The 25,987-nt window shown below is 55.0% G+C and overlaps 1 protein-coding gene across 3 annotated transcripts in view; it reads right to left on the bottom strand.

The window, feature by feature from the left end:
- CUEDC1 (CUE domain containing 1) overlaps window positions 1-25,987 on the bottom strand; it is a 76,191-nt gene that overhangs the window by 12,432 nt on the left and 37,772 nt on the right. For all 3 annotated transcript variants that reach the window (XM_082603563.1, XM_082603565.1, XM_082603564.1), the window contains 2 exons: window positions 7,605-8,171; window positions 3,137-3,264 (listed from right to left, as the gene is read on the bottom strand). In XM_082603563.1, the coding sequence (XP_082459689.1) occupies window positions 3,137-3,264; window positions 7,605-7,940 (464 nt within the window). In that variant the 5' untranslated portion in view covers window positions 7,941-8,171. The remainder of the gene's footprint in view (window positions 1-3,136; window positions 3,265-7,604; window positions 8,172-25,987) is intronic.

Raw genomic sequence — 25,987 nt, 5'->3', positions numbered from 1 at the left:
GAACAGCAGGTGGCCTGTGAGGAGGGGTGCCTCTGGGCTTCAGCGCCTGTCATTCATTCAGGAAAGGACAGGCTGGGCGAGGGGAAGGAGAGAGAAGGCTGGGGGGGGCTCTCCGGACCCCAGAACTAGAACTGCATGCCCCATCAGACCCCCAGGCTTACCCAAAGAATATCAGAGCCCAGAAGGATTTCAGCAACAAGCCTTCCAGGCAAGATTTTTGGTAAAGACTAGACACTGAGGCCCAGATGGGGTCAGGCCTGTCCTGGAACACAGAGATCATCCTGCTAAAACCTGGGCCCAGGAATCCTGGCATTCCAGGCGCGCTCCCCTGGGATCAGCCTGCCTCTCTGTGCCCTAGCAGGGCCAGCTCCCCAACCCTCTTCCATCTTCACTCTCAAAGGCACCCCAGAGACTGGAGGTGGCAGAGGGGAGCCAGGCCATTCCTGCCCCCAACCCACCCCCACTCAAATCTGATTGGCCCCAGCAGCCAGAGAGAGATTCCTAAAACACTAACCTCACCCCGTCACTCTCCAGCTTAAACCCCCGGCTGGAGGATAAGGTCAAAGCTCCTCGGAGGACCCTCAAGGGCTTCCATGATCTTCTCACCCCTCCAGCCTCACCCAGCCATTCCATACTTCCTGCAGTTCCCTCAGATGGTGCCCTCTTTCCTGCCTCCAGGCCCTAGCACATGCTGTTTCCTTTGCCTGGAGCGCCCGACTGTCCTCCGCTTTACCAGCTCACTGCTTGGACATCAGTTCCTCTAGGCGGCCTTCCCTGTACCCTGCCGCGCGTCTCTGCCTCCCCCAGACCCTGATCTCCTTGGGAGGTCAAGGCGGGGCTGTATTCATCTCTGTATCACACATGGTTCAGCACCTGCATGCTTCAGGTGACTCCATAAACGCTGGAAATGCATGTCCTGGATGGAGAGACGGAATGAGGCCCTGGAAATGGGCTGGGGGTGGATCTGGGCCTAGCAGGGCCATCCTGGGGCAAAGGGGCACGTGCTAGAGGCTGGCCCTGCTTCTTCTGAGCGCTGGCCTCTGAGGGGAGCCTTACGCCTGGTCTCAATGTGCACTGTCAGAGCTGACCTCAGAGGCCCACTGTGCAGCCAGGGGCAGGAGGGAGCAGTAAAGCACTGGTGACAGGTCTGGTTCATACCCGGCACTGTGCTAAGGGCCCCCCCCCCACAATACCTCATTCAACCCTCACAAGAGTGCCGAGGCGGGGATTAGTATTCCCATTTCACAGATGAGGCAAATGAAGCTCAGAGACGTTCAGCAGTGAGCCCAAGGCACCTCGAGAATCAGAAGTCAGGCAGCTAAAGGAGGCGGGCTGGGGAGAACACTCCGCCTCTGTCTGACTTCACAACTCAGTTCTCTTCCCTGGACCCACCCCCAGGCCAGCAAAGCCTTCATTTCCGGGTCAGGCTCCTGAACCTGAGGCAAGGGCAGTAACTTGTCCAAAGGCACGAGCAAGACCTCCTGAGCCTTGGTCTAGTGCTGAGGTCATTTTGCCCCCAACTGGGGCTCCCATCACTGGGCTACACTACCCCTACCCTACTTCACCCCAGCATACACAGAGGAGGGGAGGAAGGATGCGGCCAGGATATCCATGCCAGGTTTACGAAGGGATTCTGTCTCTTATGGGCTCGGTTTTCCCTTCGGAAAAATTGGTAGAACTATTCTGCCTAATAGAAACTGAACTTTTTGCAAAAGCATCTTGGGATATTAAAAAAATGTCAAAGGAAAATCATTTAGCCCTGGGCATCATGACCCATCCTGGGCTGCAAGTCCTGCCAAGGTCTCACCCAGACCTATCCACTTACCCCTGCTTTGCCCCATTACAGCCTCTGGTATCACGTGTGACGGAGGACCTCAGCTCCGCTCCTGCCCCTGGCTCCAAACAATGCTTCCTCCTCCCCCCATAACTTTCTAGGCCTCCGTCAGCTCCCTGAGCTGCAATCACAGAGGCTTTTCTCATTAGGGGGATGACAGGACACAGCAGGGAAGAGCGTTTGTTGGCTTTGGAGTCAGAAATGACCTGGGTTCAAATCCCAGCTCTGTAGTCTTAGGGAAGTTATGAAACCTCTCTGAGGCTCAGTTTCCTCATCTGTGAAATGAGGATGACAACAGTGCCTGCCTCACAAATTGTCAGAGGGTTTGAATGCGACGGCGTAGGTAAAGAACCTTGTCAGTTTCAGGCATTCGAAGGGTGCTTAGTAAACGGTAGGTGTTGTTATTATCTATACCTGTATGATCACAGAGTTCTCCACCACCACTGTCTGGGGCTCCCAAGATCCCCAGAAGGGAAGATCCACTGGAACAAGGTCCCTGTCCCATCATGTCCCCCCACCCCTCCCCACCCCAGGCCTGAGTTATTCTCAGGACCAGCAGCTCCAGGACAAAGAGGCACCTGGGCTCCAACGGCCCTCCTCAAACACAGAGCCCAGAAAAACAAGCACTTCAGAAACCCAGGGACCCAGCTGGCAACCAGCTTCATTTTAAACTTCCAAACTACAGAGTCCCTGATCTGGACGAAGCCTCCAGGGACCTAACCCTTCTGCTTCCAATGACTGAATTACCCCAGAAAAAGAGACCAGCTTGCTCCCGTTGCTTAAAAATCCCCACAGCATCCCTGGAACAGGGAGAGCGAATGGACATCCATGACACCAATTGCTGATGACTGCCGGGAGTGCCGTTTGGAGGAGGACTCTGAGGTTCCGTCTCAGCTTAGCAGGAAAGAGCACAGTGATCAATTAGTAATGTTTGCCATGGGCTCAGGAGCGGAAGTGTCAGGACACATTCCACGTGCTTGTCGTCCCCACTCTGCATCTCCCTTGACTATAAACTTCCAGAAAGCAAAGGCTGAGCGTCATCTACCTCCATGTCCTGTCCAGTGTTCAGCATAGCACCTAGTCTGGAGTAGGAATTTAGTGGATGTCTGCGCTTGCAGTCCTTACAGTCTGAAAGTTCTCTTTGGTATCTAGCTAAAATGCCCCTTGCTGCAGTAGAAGCCTGTTCTTGGTGGAATAGTATACCCAAGGGTCCAGTCAAGTTTCCCACTGTGTTTGTACTCAATCCCAAGCCCTGATTCCCTTCCCCATTGCCTTGCGTTCTGAGAGGAGACGGATTCTTACCGGGGAGGTGGAGTCGGGGGAGCCAGAGGGTAAGGCCTGTCGAACATGTGCATGTGGTAGGCTGGAGGGGAGTACACAGGCGGGGGCTCCTCATCAGAGCTATCAGGTTCCAAGGTCCTTTCCAAAATCTGTATCAGAGACGACAAAGAAAGAAATATTAACAATCCTTCCTTGAATTTAAATAACATTTAGACAAAATCAAGTGTGGGTGAGGATGTGTAGTAAGGGAACTCTGCTGCTGCTGGTGGGAGTATAAAGTGATATAACCAGCACTCTGCAAAACCGTTTGGCTTCCTGTACTAACGCTCAGCACATGGGCTACTTCTGAGCCCACGATTCGAACATACACAGCAGACGTGAGAGCACTTCTCCCCAGAGGAATGCTCCATGCAGCATTAGCCATCCAAGTAAGGTTCAAAACCAGGCAAAACGTGGGACTTCCCTGGTGGCACAGTGGTCAGGACTCCACGCTCCCAATGCAGGGGGCCTGGGTTCGATCTAGATCCCACATGCATGCCACAACTAAGAGCTCGTAGGCAACAACTAAGGAGCCCAAGTGTCCCAACTAAGGAGCCAGCGAGCCGCAACTCAGGAGCCCGCCTGTCGTGACTAAGACCCGGCGCAACCAAATAAATAAATAAACAAGTAAACATGTGGGGGTAAAAAACAGGCAAAACAAATTCACAGGGATTGAAGTTGGAGCAGTGTGACCTCTGGGGGTGGGGAAGGCTGAGAAGGGGCACAAGGGGGATTCCAGGCTCTGTTGATGTTTCTTGATCCAGGTGCTGAAGAAACTTTACCGAGCTGCGTACTTGTGACTCATGGACTCTTCTGTCCCTGTGTTACTTTTGATAAATAACTTTAACATCATTCCTACCTCTCAAAGTACTTCCACATCGATTATCTCACCTTAAGCTCAAACAACTTGGCAAAGTAGGCTATGGATCATTACCCCATTTTACAGATGAGGAAACTGAGGCCCAGGCTGACCGATTAACATGGCAAGAGCCACACACTGTTTCTACAACTGAGTCTTTAACTTAGATGTGGTCTCTACAGCAAGAGTGCCTCCTTCAGACACAATGCCTGCACACCCAGGTTGGATTCTCAGGGCAGACAGCAGCAAAGGGAGAGCCCAGGCTCTTTCTTGGCCTCCTCTCCTCATCCAGGAGCCAGAGAAAGGGGCAGGAGAGGCCAAGGCTGGGCAAAGGCCAGGCTTCCTGCCATATGGACTGACCTGAGCCCTTCTGCAAAGAAGTCTGGAGCAGGAGCAAGCCATCAACCTGGAGAGCCCAGGTCACACAACCCCACCCCCGCGCCCTCCTCTCCAGCTCTGTGCCCATCTCCTCCAAGACCAAAGAATGTGGGAAGGGCTCAGAGGCTGTCAAATGGCCCAAAATTTGCACCCCAAGTGAATCTGCAGAAATCACTGCTAAGATGTCTCTGCACATCCCTGCCTGAGCCCAGCCATGCCCAGGCACCCAGTCTCAAAGGGACACCATGGCGAGTGGGCAGGTGGGTGAGTGAGCGTGCACACGCACGCACGCACGCACGCACACACACACACACACACTGCCATGCTTTGGAAGGCGGCTGTGCTCTCCACTATACCACCAGCACACACACACTGCCACGCTTTGTACACGCACAGCCAGCCTGACCCGAGGAGGCCTCCTGCTCTGGAATGCACTGACGTTCTTTCCTTTGAGTCAGAAAGTACTTAAACAGATGCTTTTGCAGAAAAAGAAGAATGCAGCTGCTTTTCGGGCCACTGCTCTCCTTACCCCAAACTTCCACAAGAAAAAGAGAGAGAGAACACTGTCAACTCCAGCCCTGCTCACCGGCACACACTTGCACAACCTCCAGTGCCCGGCACACAACTGCTCTAAGGGGCAGGGTTCCACGCTGGAGCCTGTAGGCCGAGCCCCTCCCCCTCAGTGGCTGGCCTGGACTGTCCCCCACCCCGAAGCCGGTCTGCGCGAGACGGGCGAGGAGGGGAAGGCTCAGTAGGAATTGCTCCCAGAAGGAAGCCGCTTGGGGTTCCTCTGACTGGGGCCCATAGCAGCCGCCCCTGGGGCTCAGAGCGATCGGGCCTCCACAGCCGCGCAGGGGGGCTTCCTCCCCTCTCAGCCGCTCCTGCCTCAGCGCGGCCTCCTGGGGCTACAAGAGCCAGACGCTCATCAGAGGCTCCTGGAGCAGAATGAGGAAACACCAAGGAGGCAGACAGCAGGCCAGGCACGCTCCGGAAAGGCTGATCCCCAGTCTCCAGGGAGAAGTAACCCCAGCCACGTCTCTGGTCTCCGCCCCCGCCCTCCCCCTCCCCCTCCCCTCCCCTCCCCCTCCCCCTCCCCCACCAGCCACAGTGAGGCTGTTCTTCTGGCTTTAAAGGTGCTGAAGTTTTGGGTTCTGTGGCTTCCTGGCGTAACTCCATGTGGGTGATGGATGCCTGCCAGGTGCTCTAGGGGCCAAGGTCTGGGCCATTTATCTGACAGGAGATATTTCTCTGTGGCAAGGCTACCCCTCGGGCCAGCCCACCATCCATCAGCCCCCAGAGAGGGGGCTTTTTTCAGTCAACACTTATTGTCATCCCAGCTGCTGCTCATAAATTTTCCGCCGCACTTTGCGCTGTGGCTCAGGAACCGCCTGCCGATGGGCCCACGCAGAGCTCCAAAGATGGGGGTGGGGGAAACAGCCAAGGAGGGGTGCTGAGAAGGGGCTCCATCTGGAAAGCAAGATTCTTGGGAAAACAGAGGCGCACACAGTGCGGGCCCATCTAGGGCATCAGGCAAGCTTTGCGGAGGGTCACAGGGCTGCGGGTGCCATGAACAGAGGAGGAAATATGATCCTACCTGCCAGACTGTCGGAACAAATGAGACTGTGGAAGGGGTCAGCGTTGGCAGAGAACTTTCCTTCCAGCTCACGCTTAAAGGACGTATCTGCACACACATACACACACCTTCCTTTCACAAAGAAGATCTGGTTTTTCCAAAACTCCCTCCACTGGCTAATCCAGGCAGAGCCAAGGAGTGCTCTCCGGGAAAGAGACTAAAGAAAGCTGCACAAAGACAGCAGCAGCATTCATTCATTCAACAAATACTCCCCGAGTGCCTGCTATGTGCAGTGACTGTCCTGGGCGCTGCGCGTGACACAGGGATGAGCCAGATGCCATTGCCCACAGAGCTTCTCCTCCATCCGGACAGAGAACTCCCAGGCAGCAGCCCCATAGGAGGAAGAGCAAGCGGGCTTTGCCCTACAGGATGACTCTGATTAACGGAGAACGTCCACCTGCAGGGCTGTGTTGAGAAGGACTCTGAGGCCACATCTGGGTCTAGGTTTCCCACTGTAAACGGGGGTAATAATAACACCACCTCACAAAGTTTATGAAGGTTCGAAGAGATGATACGCCTAAAGCATGTAGGATGGTGCCTGGCCCAGGCTGGGACTCAGTGAAGGGCAGAGCTGAATCCGATCTGCTGGGTCCTTCCGTCCTGTCCATGGCTGCATGTCCCAGATGCCCCTGTGGGCAGTGACCCTCTCGTTGAAAGACTGTGAGTGCCCCTTCTGTGCCCAGCACTGCACGTCCTGCCGAGACTGGGGGCTCAGACATCTACTGAGCTCTTGGAGGGGCCGAGGAGGCCTGGCCACACCCAGCAAGTGGGCCTTGATGCAGTCGGGTGGTCCCTTCGCCCTCAGCCACCTTTCTGGAGAGAGGAGGGAACTGCTTGGGTATCGCTCACGCCTCGGTCAGAGGAACTGAACGCGCAAGCTCTCTTCCACGGGCCCCTGCGCTCCAGAACACACCACGCTCTTTCTCAGCCGCAAGGCCTCCTGGTCTCTGCTCACTCTAGGACCCTGACAGGAGGTCCTGCTGCCAGTTCCCTGACGACTCCTGCTCCGTTTCACCTCTGAGCCTTTGCACAAGCTGTTCCCTCTGCCCGCACACCTCTCCCTCACTCTTCACTCTTCCTCTGGGAAGCCATCCCTTCCTCTCTGTTGCTTCCATTGCTCCCATCCTAGCACTCACCCCTCCGGGCTGCCACTGCCTGACACCTGCCTCCAGTCCTCACTGGACTGTGAACTCTGTGAGGACAGAAACTCTGACTTGGCCTTAGCGGGTACCTGGAGGTTCAGAAAATACAGACCAGACAGCTCCAGCCCGGAAGTGGGGTTCGGGACGTTGTGGGGGGGGGCAGGTGTCTACATTTTGAACAGGCTCCTTCATTCTGATGACCCCTGACCCAGGGTCTAGTACCGTGCCTGGCGCAGCCCCGGAGTAGTGCTCAGTGTTTGTTTAGTGACCGCATGAATTTTGCCCATAAAATAAGGCCACGGGCTGACTTGGGTACGTTTCCCTAGGAGAAATAAGGCCGCTTGCTAGGTAGAACCCAGACAGGAGTATAACCCAAGTCCTCTAAGAGGTTCAAACAGTTGTTGGAGCTCCGGGGAATTATCGGGGCCGTGCCCCTACCTCCGGGGGGATGCTGTCCTCCGAGTCCGAGCTGTCCTCGTAGACGCTGCCGCCCCCCGCCTCCAGGTTCATCTGCAGCAGCTGGTCGATGGTGGCGTCCACGGCGCCGCTGTTGGCCCGCAGCACGCACTCGATGATGTCGTAATCCATGTTGGGGAACATGGTCTTGAAGTCGTCCATGGCCTGGTTGAACTCGAGGCGGCGCACCTGGCGGGCGGGCCGGCTGTTGTTGAGCTCCTGCGAGGCGGCCGCGCTGCCCCCCGCCCCGCGCGCCGCCGCCGAGCCGCCCCCGCCGCCGCCGCCGCCCCCGCCGCTCCGGCGGAACAGGCTGGTCATCTTGCCGAGCCGCTGGGGGAAAATGTTTCCCGCCGGCGCCGAGCCCCTTCCCCCGGGTCCCTGCGCCGTCGCCGCTCGCTCGGCGGCTTCGGGAAGCTCAGTCCCACGACGGGCGGGGTCCCCGGGTCAGGAGACAAGGGTGCGGCATCCGGGCCTGGGCCGTGCGGGGCTGGGAGGCTGGTCATCCACACCCCGGGAGCATCCTGGGTCCGGCTCCACGGACCATCCCACCTGAAACCGAAGGAGACAAGAGTCAGGGGCAGAATGCAACGAACTCGGGCGACCCCCGCCAAGCCCACGGGAGAACAGCTTCTTTCTGCTTTCTCTCCAGCTGCGGTAAACAGCCACAGCTCTTTACCAGTTAGCAAGGGCTTACATCCCGACACCACTATGAGGGAGGCGCTATTATCCCCCTTATGCAGAGGCACAGACCTGAGAAAGTGGAGGAGGCGGGGATCTGAACCCAGCACTATGGCCCCTAAGCCACTGGTCTCAACCACTACACACACTGCCCAGGACTCCTAGAGACTTGACTGGGGCAGGAGGGGCTCTGTATAGGCAATGTCCTCCCCCTCTGGTCTCCAGCCCCATCCAGTCTCTGCTTTCCTCAGCTCCCTCACCTCAGGGCCCCACCATCATGGCATGCACTTGTGCAGAGCTCCAGTAAATCTGCAGCAGAACGCAGTGCAGCCCACTCAGAACCAGGCCTGTAAGTCACTTCCAAGGTATAGCGCTTCTGCTAGTGAAGGTAACTGAGAGTTGAATGTGTCTGAAAACATCAGGTTCTGACTTTCTCATGCTTATCCCAGGATGTACGGTAGTTTTGCTAATTGTAGAAAAGTGGCAGCTTTATTTTAAGGGGCTGTCCCAGCAAAGGATATTCTTAAGTCCTTTTCTAGTACTCGGGGTCATCATCTTAACAGATGATAGAGAAAAGCTGGTGTGAGCAAATCAGCATGATGGTCTTCCTTGCCATGATCTCCACAGTTAACTGATGATGAAAGGAAGACCAGACCAGAGGGCGTGGAAGGTGCAGTGGAAGCGCCCTCCCTCACCCTGAGGCCAGAAGACACATCACTACCACTGATTCCTCCTGTCCCTAAAGGTTAGTCCCCTCACAGGTAAAAACGGGGCTTCATACTGTCCCCCAGTGCCTTCCAGTGCCACCATGCTGAGATTCTTATCTCCTTCAAACCTCCACCTCCTTCGAGGGACGTGGAAACTGTCCGGGGCTTATGCTCTGGGGCTTGCTGGGTGGGTGTCTGCCTAGTCCCAGGAGGGCGGGCTGTGTTCAAGAGTAGGAAACTAGAAGCACATGGGCCCCGTGCAGCCTCCGGACACTGATGTTACAGAACTATAATCCCCTCCCACCCCCAGAGAAAACCTCTTAACACTGGAATATCTACATGCAGATACATTTTTCTATGCACATACTACCATATGGATGAGTTCATTTTACTGAAATGTGATCAGACCATAAATTCTACTATGCAACTTCCTTTTTTCCACTTAATGATTGATTGTAGCCATCTTCTCATGTCAGAACATAGAGATCTCCTTCATGGTCTTTAATGCCTGAGTAGTATTCTGATGACTGGGTGAAGTATGATTTATTATCCAACCTCCTCCACCCCATCGCTTCCCAGATGAGCGAGTCACACAGCTCAGGGAGGCCAAAGCCAGTGCACAAGGAAGCACAGAGGAGTGACCTCAAAGGATCCGTCCAACAAATGTGTTATGAGGATGCACACAGGAGGGCAGTCAAGTGTGACGTGGCCTCCCACAGCTGGCTTTAGACACCCCAACTCCCCTCACCCACACCTTCCACCCGCCCTGACACACTGTAAGGTCAGAGGATGCTGCCAAAACACCCTCCAAAGTGGGGCTCCACCCTGGTGTCTGCCTTTGTCCTGCGTTCTGGAAACTTGCCCTGAGGCTCCTAACAAGGACCTCAGGGCCAGGAGGCCCCAGAAGCCATGCCCTGGGTTGCAATCTGGTGTCGTCACACATGGGGGTCAGTGCCTTGTGCTAACGCCTCTGGAGTCGGCCACCTTCACCACCTTTGCCCTCCCCTTCGAGTAATTTCATAAGAGAGATTGAGGGACCTGGCTCTCACTTTGCCAAGGGCAGCCCCTTGGAGAAAGAGGCCAGGACCTGATCCACCCCTGAGAGAGGAAGAAGGAAGATGATGGGGTCCACGATTTCCCCATTAACAGCCCTCTTTACAGGTCCCTCGGGCTCCGGGCCTGAGTGTCGGGAAGTCCCCAAGAAACCTTCTTGCCCTCCTACCATTTAAGTAAGTGCCCTGATTCAGCCCCAGGCTGCAACTCCAGCTCTGCCGCTCCAGCTGTGGGACCTGGTACCCATCCCCTGTCCTCTCCGTGCCCAATCCCTCACCTATACGAATGGGGCTTCCATGAGAATTAAACAGGATAATCCTCAGCACAGTGCCCGGAACGTGGTTAGCTGCGTGACTGCTGTTGCCACTGCCCCACGAGGCCGGCAGAGAGCCAGGGGCAGTTGGTATGCCGGCCAAGCTGCTCCTGGAGTGGATGGGGCGGGGGATTCTAGGCGATCCGTCCCCAGCATCTGGATATCAACCCCCGAAATTCTGTCAGCCCTCAGGAAGGAGATACTGATCCTCACAGCCCCAGGGGAGGCTGGGCCGCAGCAGCTGCTTCCATTTACCCCAGGTACAAAGCCTTGAAAAAGAGCACGTTGTGTGTCTGCCGCGACATGAAAACGGCCGACAACTCTACAGCCTGCTGCACATTACAGATGAAGAGACGAGACCCAGGACCAGAGGAGATGCCCAGGACACAGAGCAGGAGCAGTAAAGCCTTGACTTTTCCATCAGAGAGTGTTTCTGTGGATGAGGAGAAAGTGGCTCAGAAACAGTAGTGGGAAACAGGATTCAGTGTAGAGAAATGCCATTTTCATAGGACTCTGCAAGGACCCACGGACTCCCAAAGCCAGGCTGCCTACAATTAACACCAGGAGGGGCCGCTCTGAGGGCCCCCACTACTCAGAGGACCATCTCCCCAGCCCTCGCTGAGCTCAAGTGCAGAGGCTGAGGCCAGGGCTGAGGTTTGGCCAGCGTGGCTGGGAGCAGGGGGAAGGACTGTCCTCAGGGTCAGAGTCATCCGTGCCAGGCTGCCTTCTATAACCGGCACAGCTCAGATGAAAAAAAGATTTAAAACACATGAAAAAATGAAGTAGGCAGCTTAGGTGTACGAGCTGGTGCCATGCGCTTTCACATTTAATCTTTTTTTTACAACTCCAGAGATAGATGTTATTGTCCCCACTTTATAGCTGTGGAAACCAGTTCAGAGAAGTTAGGTAACTTGTACAAAGTCACACAGCCAGTGTGTAGAGAAGCCAGAATTAGGAACCCATTTCCTAAGAGCCAAAAATGCCAAGTCAGGCTTGCAGGGCTGGGGTGGGGAGGAACCTCAGAAAGGCTCAGGAGACAGCACAGCCTGGCTGACATTCCAGCAGAGGAAATGTGACCCAGACGACACTGGCGGAGGGAGGGCGGGGAGGGGGTCTGTTGGCTGTGCCCCAGAACTGGCTCTCTGACCTTGGGGAAATCACTCCTCCGCCTCTCTGAACCCTGGCTGCTGGGCACTGGCAGGGAAACAGAGGGAGATAACCCCTGACTTCTGAAAAAGGAAGTGAATCTAACCTGCTGAGCCCATTAGACCTCTTGGAGGCAGACTCAGAGGCTCTCCTGAACTCACAGGTTGTGAGCAACCTGGGGATTGGGAAGCAGAAACCCCACACCTGTCCTCCCCCAGGTCCCAGGGAGCCAGGCCTTCCGCCTCCCCAGAAAGGAATCCAGGCCTGACAGGGGCGGCAGACAGCCAAGCTTCTCTCCAAGCGCGTGTAGACAGCCAAGGCCTGAGTCACTCCCGGCCTGGCCCAGGGAGGTGGGCCAGCTGCCCGAGAGTCGGAGAGTCATTCTCCCGACTTTGCCCAAGGTCATCCCAGCCAGTCTCCTGCAGGGCCAGGTAGGGCCCACATGGCGGGGCTGAGAGCCCAAGAGCCAGAATGGACTCCCGTTCTGCCTGGGCCTTGGTAAGGCTGTGGGACTTGGAGAAATTGTTTCATTTCTCTGAACCTCAGCCTCCTCGTCTGTCAAAGTTGGGATCACACCTACGTGGAAGGGGTGTTGTGATAGAATTTATAGGGGTGCCTCAGCATAGGAAGCGCCCAACGAGACAGGTTGGTGCGATCCCCGGCCCAGGTCTTGGCCCTTTTCCTGAGCTATACTCAAACCTTGAGTGATCTTCTCCAGTCCCACAGCTTTAATACTGTCTACACGCCGAATACTGGCTCCCACGTGTCTCTCGCCCTGAGGTCTCCCGGGAACACGCCCTTCAACTCCACACGTGCACAGCCAACCCGCTGCCTCCACGTGGGTGTCCAACAGCAGCTCCAACATAACGTATCAGGCGGATGAGTAAAGAAGGGAAGGAGAGGAGTTGGAGTGCAGCAACCGTGGGGTCCCTTCCCCCCTCTTCCTTCTCCGGCTCATATCCGCGGTGGGGACGGGGTGCTTTCTTCGTTCCCAAAGCCCTGTCTTCTCTGCTTCTCACTTAGTCCTCACAGCACACCTATCACTTATACGGGGTGTGCGTTATCACCCCACTTCACAGACGAAGCGACCAAGGCCAAGGCGGCTCAGTGACACGGTGAAGGTGCCTGAGCCCCCTGCCACCTGGCCTGAGGGCCTCCTCGCTGGCACACAAGGCTGGTCTGCTGGTCTTCTTTCCAAGCCAGCGACAGCTCCAGCGGGCGGGAGGTCGACCCCCTCCAACACCTGCCTCCCAGGAGGACCAGGACTCAACCCCAAAAGGTGGGGATTAGAACAGGAGGCCTGGGCTTCCCTGGTGGCGCAGTGGTTGAGAGTCCGCCTGCCGATGCAGGGGACACGGGTTCGTGCCCCGGTCCGGGAGGATCCCACATGCCGCGGAGCGGCTGGGCCCGTGGGCCATGGCCATTGAGCCTGCGCGTCCGGAGCCTGTGCTCCACAACGGGAGAGGCCACAACAGTGAGAGGCCCACACACGGCAAAAAAAAAAAGAAGAGGAGGCTTCAGGAGGAGGTATGGGGCTGGGAGGCCAGAGGTCCCAAATGCCGGCACTTTTCTGCACGCCCCCCCCCTCCCCATTCTTCTGGAGTGACTACCCGAGGCCAGCTCTGTCCCTGCACACCCCTGGCTCCCTCCTCTGAAAACTCCCAGGGACAGGGACAGACCGGATCTTGTGATCTATCTGTAATTGCTGTGATCACAGCCTGCAGAGGGACTTCTTGCGTAAGATCTGGGCCCAGCCCAATGGCACTACCATTGCAGGCCACTAGGTGGTGTCCCAGGGCTCAGGCCACAACTGCTCCCAGGAAAGGGCATACAGATCAGCTTCTCTCCAAGAACTCAAAAATCAGCCCCACCCCCCACTCTCGGGCTGACTAAAAGGAAGAGGAGCCACCCAGCCACTCCAGGGATCTTAGAATCCAAGACTGGAAGAGTTTCAAAATAATTTATTCCCAAGGTGCGAAATACAAGGCACACACGCCACTAATTTATATCCTGTGTCCTTGGCAGACATCACTAATCCATCTAGGTATTGTCCTATGGAACCCACATCACCTCAGAAGCCTTTTCAACTCAGCGCTCTGGGCAAGCCACTACCAAGTGATTAGAACTGGCAAGCAAGGTACACCCTGCTTGCCAGCCCTTTCGTTTCCCGTATGAGAAGACCAGGCCCAGGCTTACTTTGTCTCATTAGGAATCCGGGCTGCAAAAGCCAGCAGGGCCAGAATGAGGTCATAGGACCCCTGGGATGCTTGTGTAACCATGGTTAAGTCCTGGGGAAACCTCAAGTGGGTAATGGCAGTGTTAATGGAGAGGCTGCTGGGCCTGGGGCAGCTGCATCCTTGTCCAATTGTCACCTCAGACGTGATGGGGGCAGGGCACAGGGAAGTCTGCCTGAGCTTCTTGGCTTCTGAGCTGGAGAGGCCCCAAAAGGGGAGAAAGGAGGGCGGGACAAGAGACAGAGAGAGGCTGTCAGGGTCTGTGCGTGTGTGTGTCCGAGTGTGTAAGTGTGTGTGTATGCGCGTGAGCACCCAGCGGGGGAGGGGGGGCGGGGGGGCAGCCCTGACAGAGGCGCCTTGTCCTCCGGTCCCCGCACAGTCTTGTTTTCTTCCCAAGCTATTAATGTCACTGCAGCTTCAAAAGCCGGGTGACCTTTAAATGCCGAGCCTCCTGCTCCAGACCAAGCCGCGGAAACGGCTTAATGGAAACTCAAACGGCCACAGCTGCTGGGGCCGCAACAAAGCCAGCCTCATTCCCGAGGCACCGGGAGCTGCTGGGCAGCCACACCGTGCCCCCTCCCGGGGAGGGGTGTGTCAGGAAAGGCAGAGAGGACCCTCGGGCACGGCCATTGGGAAAAGGAGGCCTTACTGGACCTAAGAGAAGAGGAGGAGGAAGAGGGGGAGAGGCAGCCTCAGTTCTGCCCCGCTGTGTGACCTTGGGTTAGCCACTTACCTCTCTGGGCCATCCCCCATCAATTAGTCCAATCTGAGGCTGGGGCAGAAAAGAAATCCACCTACCCCAGGAATATCTTTTTAAAATCTATAGAAGAAAAAAACCGAAAAAAGATATTGTCTTTCCTACTTTTTCTCTCTCTTGCTTCAACTTCTGTGGGCAGGTCTATAGCTGATGGGGGCTGTTGGGTATGGACTAGGGCAAGAGGTTTCAAAGGAAGTTAATAAGGTCCCTACCTTGGGACCCAGAGCTTCAGTCCTAAGGACACCATTGCTCATCTTTGTTCCCGAGGCCCCAGACATTGGGCTTGGCTGCTGTAAAAGGGCTGAGAAGTCGACTCTGCCTTCCAGTTGAAAAGATCCAAGATGAAGCTCCTCAGGCATGAGTAACATGTCACTTGTTCGGCGCATCTTGCTTCTTCATGTACCAACCGCTACGCCTGCTTCTTCATGTACCAACCGCTACGCCTGCTTCTTCATGTACCAACCGCTACGCCTGCTTCTTCATGTACCAACCGCTACGCCTGCTTCTTCATGTACCAACCACTATTCCAAGTGCCTTATGCATGTTAATAACTCTTTTCATCCTCTCTACAGCCCTAAGAGGTACCTATTACCAATGCTATTTCCACTTTATAGATAGAAAAATGAGGCACAGAGCAGTCGAGGAATTTGTTCAAGGTCACACAGCTAAGCGGCCAAACTGATCTGACTCCAGATCTGACACTCTTAATCCGCCAGGCCTGACCCCCTTTCTGCATTCCCGAAGCTGAGCACAGAGTCAGGCACACAGCAAGAACTCAGTAACTGTGAACTGGATTGACTCCTAATGGGGCAGAGTTGCCCCTGGAGAGGCTGGGGGTGCCCGGTGCTCACGTCCAGGGAAGAAGGGAGGAGGAGGGCAAAGCCTACCAGAAGGAAAGACGGAACCATGGCAGCTTCCTCACAAATACCTTTTCTCCACTCCACCAAGGCTGTCAGGTGCCTGGGCAACCAACTGTTTTCCATCTCTACCTGAACTGCTTGGGACTATTTCCACAACAATCCCTCTCTCCATCCACAAGCATTGCCAGCTCAGCCAAGACACTCAACCCAAGCGCCTGGGAGGAGATCAGACCTCAGTTGACAGGGGAGAAGCTGCTCCCCGCTGCCCCACCTAGGGACTGCAGCCTTGGGGAGCCCCTCTGGGCTGGCAGGAATGTGTCTGTACCTGGGACCAAGTGCAATGGCCCAGACTGGGAGAAGGGGGCAGTGGCAGCTCAGGTGCAAGGCAGTGAAGCTGGGCTGGCTCCAGGCATGAGGTCTTGCTGGCCCAGGTCCAGCTCCCTGGGAAAGAGGGGCCAGCTGCCCCTCCCCGGGCATGTCCTTCAGGCAGTTAAGCTAAAGGCCCCTCCACAGGCTGGGCCTGCACAGTCTGGTGCTGAGCCCTGAAGTCTGGGCAGGAGATGTCTCTGGGCCCCTGGGACAGGTGGTCAGTCAGTGATGCCACATAATTCAGTATCTGAGCATGCCCAGGGAGTCCAGGCCAAGGAACCCAGATTAGGGAGGGGTGCTCAGAGCAGAGGACGGTCCTGGGAACCGAAGTCTCAACTCCTGTCCCCTTACCCCACACTAGCACACACGTGGCACCCACCCACTGATCCATGAATTCCACTTCTATGGAATTCATATAACACATTTAATGGAACACTATACAATGGTAAACAAAAATGAGGCATCTCTGTATGTCTCTATGCCCGAGACCTATTGCTTAGGGGAACAATGCAAGGCACAGAAAAGTAAGTATAGTCTCTATACTATAGTGCATTATGGTATGTGTATGTCTACATATGGAGAGGGTGAGGGAAAGGGCTCTGAAAGGATTCATAAGAAACTGATAATAATAGGCTTCCACGGGGGAGGATTAGGTCATAAGAGACAGATCAAGGAAACTTTTCTCTGTAAATCCTTTTGTACTTTTAAATTTTGATTCATGTTCATTAACTTAAAATTATAAAATAAGCAGATAACCTATAAAGAATATCAGAATGATAGCTCTGCCAGGGATTTTCTATGTTCTCTTTGCATATGCATATTATCTACAATTGACATGAATTACTTTTTAATAATAGTCATAGCAAATATCTATGAGCACATACTATGTGCAACACACTTTCTAAACACGTGGCATGCATTATCTCATCAAAGCCCCACAGTAAAGCAATTATCGTACTCATTTTACAGATGAGGAGACTAAGACTCAGAGAGTTTAAATAACTTATGTAGGGTCACACAGTCAGTGACAGGGCCAAAATGTGAATCCAAACAATCTGTCCCCAGAGTCCACGCTCTTCTTAACCTCCGTCTTATACTGTTCTCTGATTTTAAAAAACCAAATCAAACCAAACCAAAAAAAACTGAATGATGATAGAAAAAAAATCTTAAAAGCACAGAGTCTCCAGGGCTTTAAAACGTTTGTAATCCTTCGAATCCCAACTCCATCCTTCCTACCCGGACTATCTGGGCAAGCCCTCCCCGGGGCCGGCCTCGCACGTGCTTCCAGAGCCTCAGCCTCAGGGCCAGGGCCCCACCTATCTCCTGGTAGGGTTGCAGGGTACACAAAGATCCCCGGTGGGCAAGGTGATGGCTGACGCCACAGCTGTTTCAGAGGTCAGACCACAGTGTGGAGGGCCCACCGGAGCAGCGCGGTGGGGCGGGGTCTAGCCAGGAAGCTCCCCGTGGAGGGGAAACCACAAGTTGGTTTTTACCGGCGCTGTGTCTGGGGTAAGAGCGCAGCGGTTAAGTATGGGCTTGAGCTCCGGGCTAACCCCGGCTTCCATCCTGATCACTGCTGCTTGGGTGAGTGGAACACCTCTGAGAGCGTTTCCTCATGTGTAGAACAGGGACACCTGTATCTCCTCAGACAGGTTCCTGAGGGGGATCACGTTCTCTCAGCCGGGGCAGCTGTCAGTAAGACTGTCTGTGTCTAGAGCCTGGCCCAGGAGTCAGGCCTGGGGTTATGATCTTTTTTTTTTTTTTTTTGGCTGCGTTGGCCGCGTGGGCTTTCTCTAGTTGCGGCGAGTGGGGGCTACTCTTTGTTGTGGTGCACCGGCTTCTCACTGGATGGCTTCTCTTGTTGCAGAGCATGGGCTCTAGAGCGCAGGCTCAGTAGTTGTGGCGCACGGGCTTAGTTGCTCTGCAGCATGTGGGATCTTCCCGGACCAGGGCTCGAACCCGTGTCCCCTGCATTGGCAGGCGGATTCTTAACCACTGCGCCACCAGGGAAGCCCCTGGGGTTATGATCTTGGATCCGGCCCTGAGCGGGGAGAGTGTGCATGTGCATGAAGGCTCTTCTCAGGGGCCTCCAGGACCTCAGGCTGGGGTGCTCTGGGACCCCTGCGTGGAGCTCCCGCTGCAGCTGGGGGCCGGGCTGGTTTGACAGGGGCCTGTCCCCGGGGAGGGGCTCCGGGCTGGGCAGCAGGAGCACAGGCGCACAGAGTGCCCTTCTCAGAAGTGCTTCCTATAGCAGCATAGCAGCTGGGGAATGCAGGTCCCGGCTGGGGAGCAGGGGCTTGGGGAGGGGCCCAGCTTCAAACAGCAGGAGGCAGCTGCAGCCTGAGGGCCATCACCCGCCTCAGGCAGGCAGCCTGGACACCATCAGAAATTCCACCCGGCCCAGACAGCAGATGGGATTGTTTAGAGCCACTTACCAGGCCCCTGCTACTCTCCCCAACTGCAGGCTGCTCCCTCCCCCGCGCCCCTCCTCTGCCACCGCTGGGCTAGGTATCCCTCCCCACCGGTGGCCCTCCCTCACCCACACTGCCCAACTCCAGTACCCACGCGCCCACACATGCCCTCAGGAAGAAACCCCATGCTCTCCCTGCCAGATGGTGTGTGTTGCCTGAGGTCGGAGCTCAGTGGCCACAGAGCTGGGATCTGAACCCAGATTGTGGCCTCCTGGGCCAGCGCCCTGTCCCCGTGCGGGCGTGCACCCCAGCGCAGCAACGCACAGCTCACGCGCCTGCGCGTGCCACATACACCAGCTCCCTCAAAGCCTTCACCGCACGCACGGCGGGTGCCGCAGACGCCTCAGGCCCTCACAGCCAGGGGCCACGCTCTCCTCCTTTAGGTTTTCCTGAACCCTCCCGCCCAGCCCAGGCACTCAGTCCACTCCTGTCTTCACCCAACTTGGAAGCTGTGTTCTTCCAGCCAGACTGTCCTACACACGCGCCAACATGCACTAACCGCACCCTCAGCCTCCCCACGGCCCACCCTGCAAGCCCCTCCCTTCGCCGGGCTGACGGCAGGGCCACACGAGGCCCTGATCCCTCTCTCTCTTCCCCAAATGTGCCCAGAATGGTTTGTACAGCATCAGGTGCATCCGTGGTGAGGGGTGAAGTCAGGCTGACCTGATTTGCAGCAAATCTGGCCAGAACCAGAAGCGGGAAGTGGCACACCCTGGCCAAGGCATCAGCTTTCTGGTTCCCTGCAAAACCAACTCCCAGATGGGACTGCAAGGAGGGCTGCAGGCCCACTGGGGCTGGTGAGCCCTGGCCCTCGAATCTGACAGTCAGGGGAAGGGGCGGGAGCTCCTGGCGGCCCCAGAACCAGCCTGCTTTGCCTCCAGGGGGCCTCAGTCTCCATCCCTAGAAAATGGAGAGAAAGAGTCCCTATTCAGTCTGACCTTCCCCATCACTGAAACCTCCCAGAGATGCAAGGACATGAGTTGGGGTGGGGGACAGATCAGAGCCAGAGAAAGGCACCACCAAGCTAGGTACAAACCATGAGGACACGTCTGCAGAAGGGGGCGGCTGCATCCCGGTCCCCCAGGGCCGGAAGGACCTGTGCCCTTTCTTCAGCTGCAGAACCGGAACCCTTGTCCTCAGCAGACATCCATTCCATAAAGACATGAAGCAGAGGCCTGCCCTCCCCTCCCTCCCCCAGCAACTAGGAATCAGAGAACCTGCCATTTACTGAGGGCTGGGCTGTGTTTCCCGTGCACTGTGTTAATCCTCACGATAGTCTAGTACTGCAGATTATTACCTTCTACCAATATCAGAGCCATTTTACAGATGGGGACACGGAGTCGTCATGTGTGACCTAAACGTCCAGGGCTGCACCACTTCCAAATTGCATGGCCTCCCAGGAAAGAAACCAGCGTGCTGTCAAGTCTTCTGACACACCAGTTTCTTGCAACCTGCTTTAAAGCCTAGCTTTAACCAGAGCTGTTTGCATCTCTGCCTGTTCCCCACAAGGCTACCGGCCTGCTCACGTGGCTCTGGGAAGTGCAAATGTGCTTTTCTATCGGTCTAAAAGCAAATGCCCGTTGCATGATAGCAATGTATCTGAGAGGATGGTGGAGACCACCTTCACCAGACTCCTCTGAGGGGTTCGCTAAGAATCACATATTCTTCACCCCACTATGAGATCAGAATTTCTGGGGCTACAGCCTGGGAATCTGTATGTTAACAAGTTCCCCAGATCATTCGAATGTCCAGTAAAGTGTGAGGACCGCGACCTTACAGAGGGATGCGGTTTGGAGCCGCAGATTCTGACCTTAGCTCCATCACTGACCAGCCAAGTGAACTCCAGCAAGTCATTTTGCTGCCTGAGCCTTCAGGTACCCATCTGAGAAATGGACAAGGAGGACTAAATGACCTTCAAGATCCTTTCGTTCTTGGCATCCTCTGTGTCTGCCCTGAGTCCCCAGATGGTCCACAGCTGTCTGAGCTGAGTTTCGTGGACTGTTCAGTCACTGGAGCAGCCAATGTACACTGTAGGCACACATTAAAAAGAATTCCTATCTGGCTGATTTAGGGAGATCTGCAAAAATACCTTATCTCTGGCTCCAAGCCCTGAACAAATGGCTTTTGGATTATCCATGCCACCTCCCTACTCCCCTGAATATCCATTTTTTTCATTCCAGCCTGAACCAATCAGGATTCTGTAAACATTAGGCCCACACACCTGGGCTTAATCAACAGTCATCAAACAAACGCTCTGCCAAATCACCCCACAAGCCCAAACTCGTAGCCGCTCCGTCCCTCCCGGGGAAGCCGCCAGCCAGGGATGTGTGGACCCTGCACTCCCTCCCTTCCAGTGTGGGATGGGCACGAGGGCTGGGTCGGAAAGAGGGTGTAGCCGGAATGGCCTCAGCCTACACGTGGGTTGCAAGTCACCCAGACTTAAGGGGTATGAGGCGACAATGGGGACGGTCCAGCAACTGCTGGGACCTTTCCAAAGCAGCTGGACACTCCTTAGTCCCATGGCTCCTTGATGAGCACTGTTAAAACACGAGGGATTCAGCTAGTGCTCAAGTACTTCTTGCTGGTGGCAAACAGGACTGACTCATCCTTCAAGGTTTATGAATCTTTGACAGAGGAGCCGTGGTGGTTTTCAGACCCACAGACACGGGGTGAATCCAGATTCCTGCTCCCTTTGTGTGGCACAAAGGGGGGAACCCGTGTGCGTGTGCAAAATAACCAAAGAGGAAAGACCGACAGGAAAGGCAGGAGTGAAAACCCAGCCTCCACAGTGGGAAACATCTGTGAATTGTAGCCCAGGTCTGCTGATCCCAGCCGTTTAAAAATCCTGAAATAGATCATTCTCTCACTCTGAACGGTGATGATTGCCCCCAAATGATTGTGCTTTACATGTGCACAGCACTTTACAGTTTCCAGTGCTGGGGGCGAGTTCCACAAGCCAGGCTCTAGGCTGGGCCTGTTCCCCGAGAGCAGGGGCTCAGCTGGCACCATGCTGGGCACTTCACCTCCATGGAATCCTAGCAACAACCCTACGAGGTAGGAGGTGTTATCTTGCAGATGGGGAAACTGAGGCACAGAGGAATTAAATACCAAGCGGCTATGTCAGGATTCTACCCCAAAGCCCATGTTCCCAACCACTTACTGCAGTCACCCCACTTATAATGGGGAGCCTCTGATCTCTGCATGGGGCACAGAGGGAAACTGAGGCTCCAGAAGGGTTGGGAACGTGGGGTCACCCTGGGGCAGGAGAGAAGCGGCTGCATGGATTGGCCAGGAGCAGGGAGATAGCAAAGAAGGGGGTGCCCCCCAGCTCAGAGCTGAGCAGGCTGGTCCTGCCACACGCCTCCTCTGCCACAGGGGTCCCAGGGCCCACAGGACCCTGCCAGGTTCCGGCTCCCACCCCCAGCAGGGCCCCCCTGTCCGTCCCTGGGCTCTTCAAGTTGGGTTTCCATCCCAGCCACAGCGGGCAGCAGCTGAGTGAGTCAGGCCCAGCAGGAGGAAGTGGCCACACTTGAAAATCATTAACATGCAGGGCTGAGCTCAAGCCTTTGTTCTTGAGCAAGGACTGTAGCCTTTCACTTTCAGGAAGGAGCTGGGAGGGTGGGGCAGGATCAGAATTGCACAACCGAATGCACAGGCTCCGACACACAGAGGTCCCACGTGGACAGCCTGCTTAGACGGCCCCTGCGGAAAAGTACAAGCAGACCCACGACCCTCACATACGGCAGGTCCACACAGAGAGCGCAGGCCAACTCATCCCCTCTGCTTTGTAACTCAGAGAGGCCTTTCGACAGGGGTAAATCAGGGCTATGCGGTCAATCGGCTTCTAAGTCAGGGACGCCAAGCAAAGGGAGGATGCAGACAGGCAGCAGAGGGAGGGTGGGAACTCAGGCCTCCGACCCCGGCCTGACCACAGCGGGAGCCCCAGGTCGGAGAGGGACAGTTTGCCCCACGTCTGGCTGGCAGGGGCAGCCCCAGCTCTGGGCGACTGCCTTCCTACATGCCCCTCTTCCCAAACCACAGCATTGCTCTTCCAACCATGTGCCCCCCACACCCACCCTGCCCATGTCTCCCAGATGCAAGGAAAGCACAGCAAACAGCCTTCACGAGCTCCCCCAGCCGTGAGTGTCCAGGTGAACGTTTCAGGGCTGTAGCTCTTCCCTGAAAGAGTCACATCTCAGCCGCTGGCAGTGGTGGGAAAGGCTGTGAAGTGAATTAGTTAATTCTGGGACAGGTTGGATGAAGGTTGGGGAGGTGAGAGGAAGGGAAGGGAGAAAAGCCAGTCAACAAGGAGAAACCTGTTTTTAAAAATGTAATACAGGGACTTCCCTGGTGGTGCAGTGGTTGAGAATCCACCTGCCAAGGCAGGGGACACGGGTTTGAGCCCTGGTCCAGGAAGATCCCACATGTCGCGGAGCAACTAAGCCCGTGCGCCACAAATACTGAGCCTGCGCTCTAGAGACCCTGAGCCACAACTACTGAGCCCACGCACCTAGAGCCCGTGCTCCACAACAAGAGAAGCCACTGCAATGAGAAGCCCGCGCACCGCAACGAAGAGTAGCCCCCGCTCGCCGCAACTAGAGAAAGCCCGCACGCAGCAATGAAGACCCAGCCAAAAATTAATAAACAAAAATAAATAAATTTATTTTTTAAAAAATGTAATACAGGGAATTCCCTGGTGATCCAGTGGTTAGGACTCTGAACTCTCACTGCCAAGGACGCGGGTTCAGTTCCTGGTTGGGCAACTAAGATCCCGCAAGTCACGCAGCATGGCCAAAAAGAAAAAAAAATGTAATACAAACAAGAATAAAACAGCTTTGAGCGAGTCCCACGGCCCTTGGAACAGGACCGTCCCTAGATCCCAGGGAACAGACCCCCTGTTCCCCTCCCCACCTCGCAGGGGTCAGCCAGAGGCTAAGGTTTTACCCTGTTGCCCTCCTGCACCTCATTAGAGCTCAACCTCCAGGCCTTCAAGGAAATTGGTAGAAATGAGACCCTTGTCCTTTGTCGATTAGGGCCCTCTCACACTCTCGGACAACCCCCTGTTCCCTTTGGGGGTGGCAGAGGGAAGTGGAAAGGAAAGTGGACTGGTTTAGGGAAGCTGCCGGCTCCCAGAGTTGTGGGACATCTGGCAGGGGCAGGCCACCCACCAGGTCCAGCTCCCCCCGCCTCAAAGCCCCTCTGTTTGTAAAGGGCTTTCGGGGACAGGAAGCAATAAACAGAGTCAAGCGTCCAAGATGCAGGGGCTGATTATGCAGTTTGTGGATTTTCCAGGCCTCTTTGTACTCTCCCACCAGCTGCCTGGGGCTCTGCAGAAAAAGGTGCTGGCAAAAGATAGGCTGGTCCTTGGCTTGAAAGGTGGCCTTTTGCCAGGCCTAAGCTGGGTCTTTCCAAGTGTGTGAGGGCACAGCACGCCTTGATGGTCCCACAGGCTCCTTCTCAGAGCCCCGAAGAGAAACCCCGCCTGCCCCATGCTGTGAGAGTCTGGACTCATCTCTCTCTCCAGCCGCAGCTCACCTCTCTGCCCAGCTCTAAGTTACCTCCTCACTTCAAAGGAGGCTGACTCCCAGAATTCCCAGAGGGGAGGGTGTACCGCGCCAGGCTGCAGCTCGATAAGGCCAGGTGGGTGGCCCTCCTTCACAAAACACAGCTCAGCTAGTTTAGCTGCCCCAAGCGTAGAGCAACTTGGGAAAAGCTGAGACTGATGTGCAAGGTGGTTCTGGGCCGTATGGCCTCCCCAGTGCCAAGGTCAGCTCTGGCAGCCGACGTGTGCAAAGCTGTGAGTGCATAGGGTTTGTGAAAATTGTCTCTCACTACCCAGGAACCGATACATGACACAAGGTGCATCCACAGAACGGAGAGGCACACAGCCGAGAACTTCAGGTGCAACATGGGATGACATGGAAAAAAACCAAGTGGCAGGGCCAGGTGTCCTGTGCACTACTTTTGTTGAAATGTCTGAGTGTATGCTTGTATATTTGGAGATGTACAGGGAGGGGTCCAAGTGGATACACACCAAACACTAAGTAGCAGTTGTCTAAAAGGGAGGGCTGCATCGTTACTTCATGTACCTCTGCATCCTTTGAAGTTTTTATAACACACCTGCATTGTTTTTCTAGTTAAAAATTAAGAATTATTTTAAAAGGTACACTGTGACATAAAATGTACCGCTGTGGAAAACAGTTTGGTGGTTCCTCGAAAAGTTAAACACAGAATTACCGTACGATAACGCAGTTCCACTCCCAGGTATATTCCCAAAAGAAGGGAAGGCAGGGATGCAGATATCTGAACACCAGTGTTCATAGCAACATTATCACTACAGCCCAAAGGTAGAAAGCACCCAAGTGTCTGTCACCAGATGAATGAACAAAATGTAGTCTATACATATGGAACCATGGAATATTATTCAGCCCCAAAAAGGAATGAAATTCTGATACATGCTATAACGGATGAACCCTGAAAACATGCTAAGTGATATAAGCCGGACACAAAAGGACAGACACTGTATGATTCCACTTTTATGAGGCACCTAGAATAGGCAAATTCTTAGAGACAGAAACTAGGGCAGAGTTTCCCAGGGACTGGGGGGACAGGGGAATGGACAGAGATCGTTTAACGGGCACAGAGTTCCTGTTTGGGATGAAGAACAAGTTCTGGAAATGGACAGTGGTAATGACTGCACAACATTGTATGTGCATTTAATGTCGCTGAATTGCCACTTAAAAATACTTACAATGGTATGTTATGTTCAGTTTATCACAATGAAAATAAATAAAGACACAAATCAGGCAGGATGAGGCACTGGGTTGTAGAAGAGACTGAGACTCACCGGGCAGAAGGGGGCTCTCCTTGGGCTATGCAGGGAGAGGGCCAACAGCTCACAGGAAATCCTGCCTGCACGGAGGGGCTCTTTCGCCATCTGCGTGGAGTAGGCCAGGGGACAATGACAGCCCTGTTGATGAGGAATGTTCATATGGTCTGCAGAGTCACACATGCCACGGGGATGGCCGTGCAGGGATACTCTGTGGGACATTTGTAACGGTTGAGTTATGATACACTAGGAAACAGCTATTAGGAAAGGTTAGTGTGCCAGAACATGCAGCGTACATCTTGAGAGCCTTGGATAGGAGCTGGGAGAGGAGAGATGGCTGGCCTGCACTGCAGGGCGAAAGGAAGAGGAGGAGAGAGAGAGGATGAGCAGAGCTCTGTGCTGGAGGGTGCTCCGGCGGGCAGAAACCACTTCTTCACTCGTTCGTTCAACAAACATCACACAGCACCCCCGGGTGCTAGCCAGTGGGGAAGTGAGGGCGAGAGGGGGATAAGAGGACCCACTCAGCTGGTGAAGACCTTAAGGCACCTTCACCCCACCACCCACCTTGCTCAAAAAATACACCCATAGGGCTTCCCTGGTGGCGCAGTGGTTGAGAGTCCGCCTGCCGATGCCGGGGACACGGGTTCATGCCGCGGTCCGGGAGGATCCCACATGCCGCGGAGCTACTAAGCCCGTGCGCCACAACTACTGAGCCTGCATGCCTAGAGCCCATGGTCCGCAACAAGGGAAGCCACCGCGATAAGAAGCCAGCGCACCACAACAAAGAGTAGCCCCTGCTCACCGCAACTAGAGAAAGCACGCAGCGACGAAGACCCAACGCAGCCAAAAATTAATTAATTAATTAATTAATTTTTTTTTTTTAAAAAGGACATTGTATCCAGGGCCTTCCTGAAATGTGTAATGTGTGTATGTGTGCGCAGAGGCAAG

The sequence above is a fragment of the Mesoplodon mirus genome, assembly GCF_964341445.2.
Source record: "Mesoplodon mirus genome assembly, chromosome: 18".
Taxonomy (NCBI): domain Eukaryota; kingdom Metazoa; phylum Chordata; class Mammalia; order Artiodactyla; family Ziphiidae; genus Mesoplodon; species Mesoplodon mirus.
Note: the sequence above shows the minus strand (reverse complement) of the source record. Positions and strands in the feature narration are given on the sequence as shown.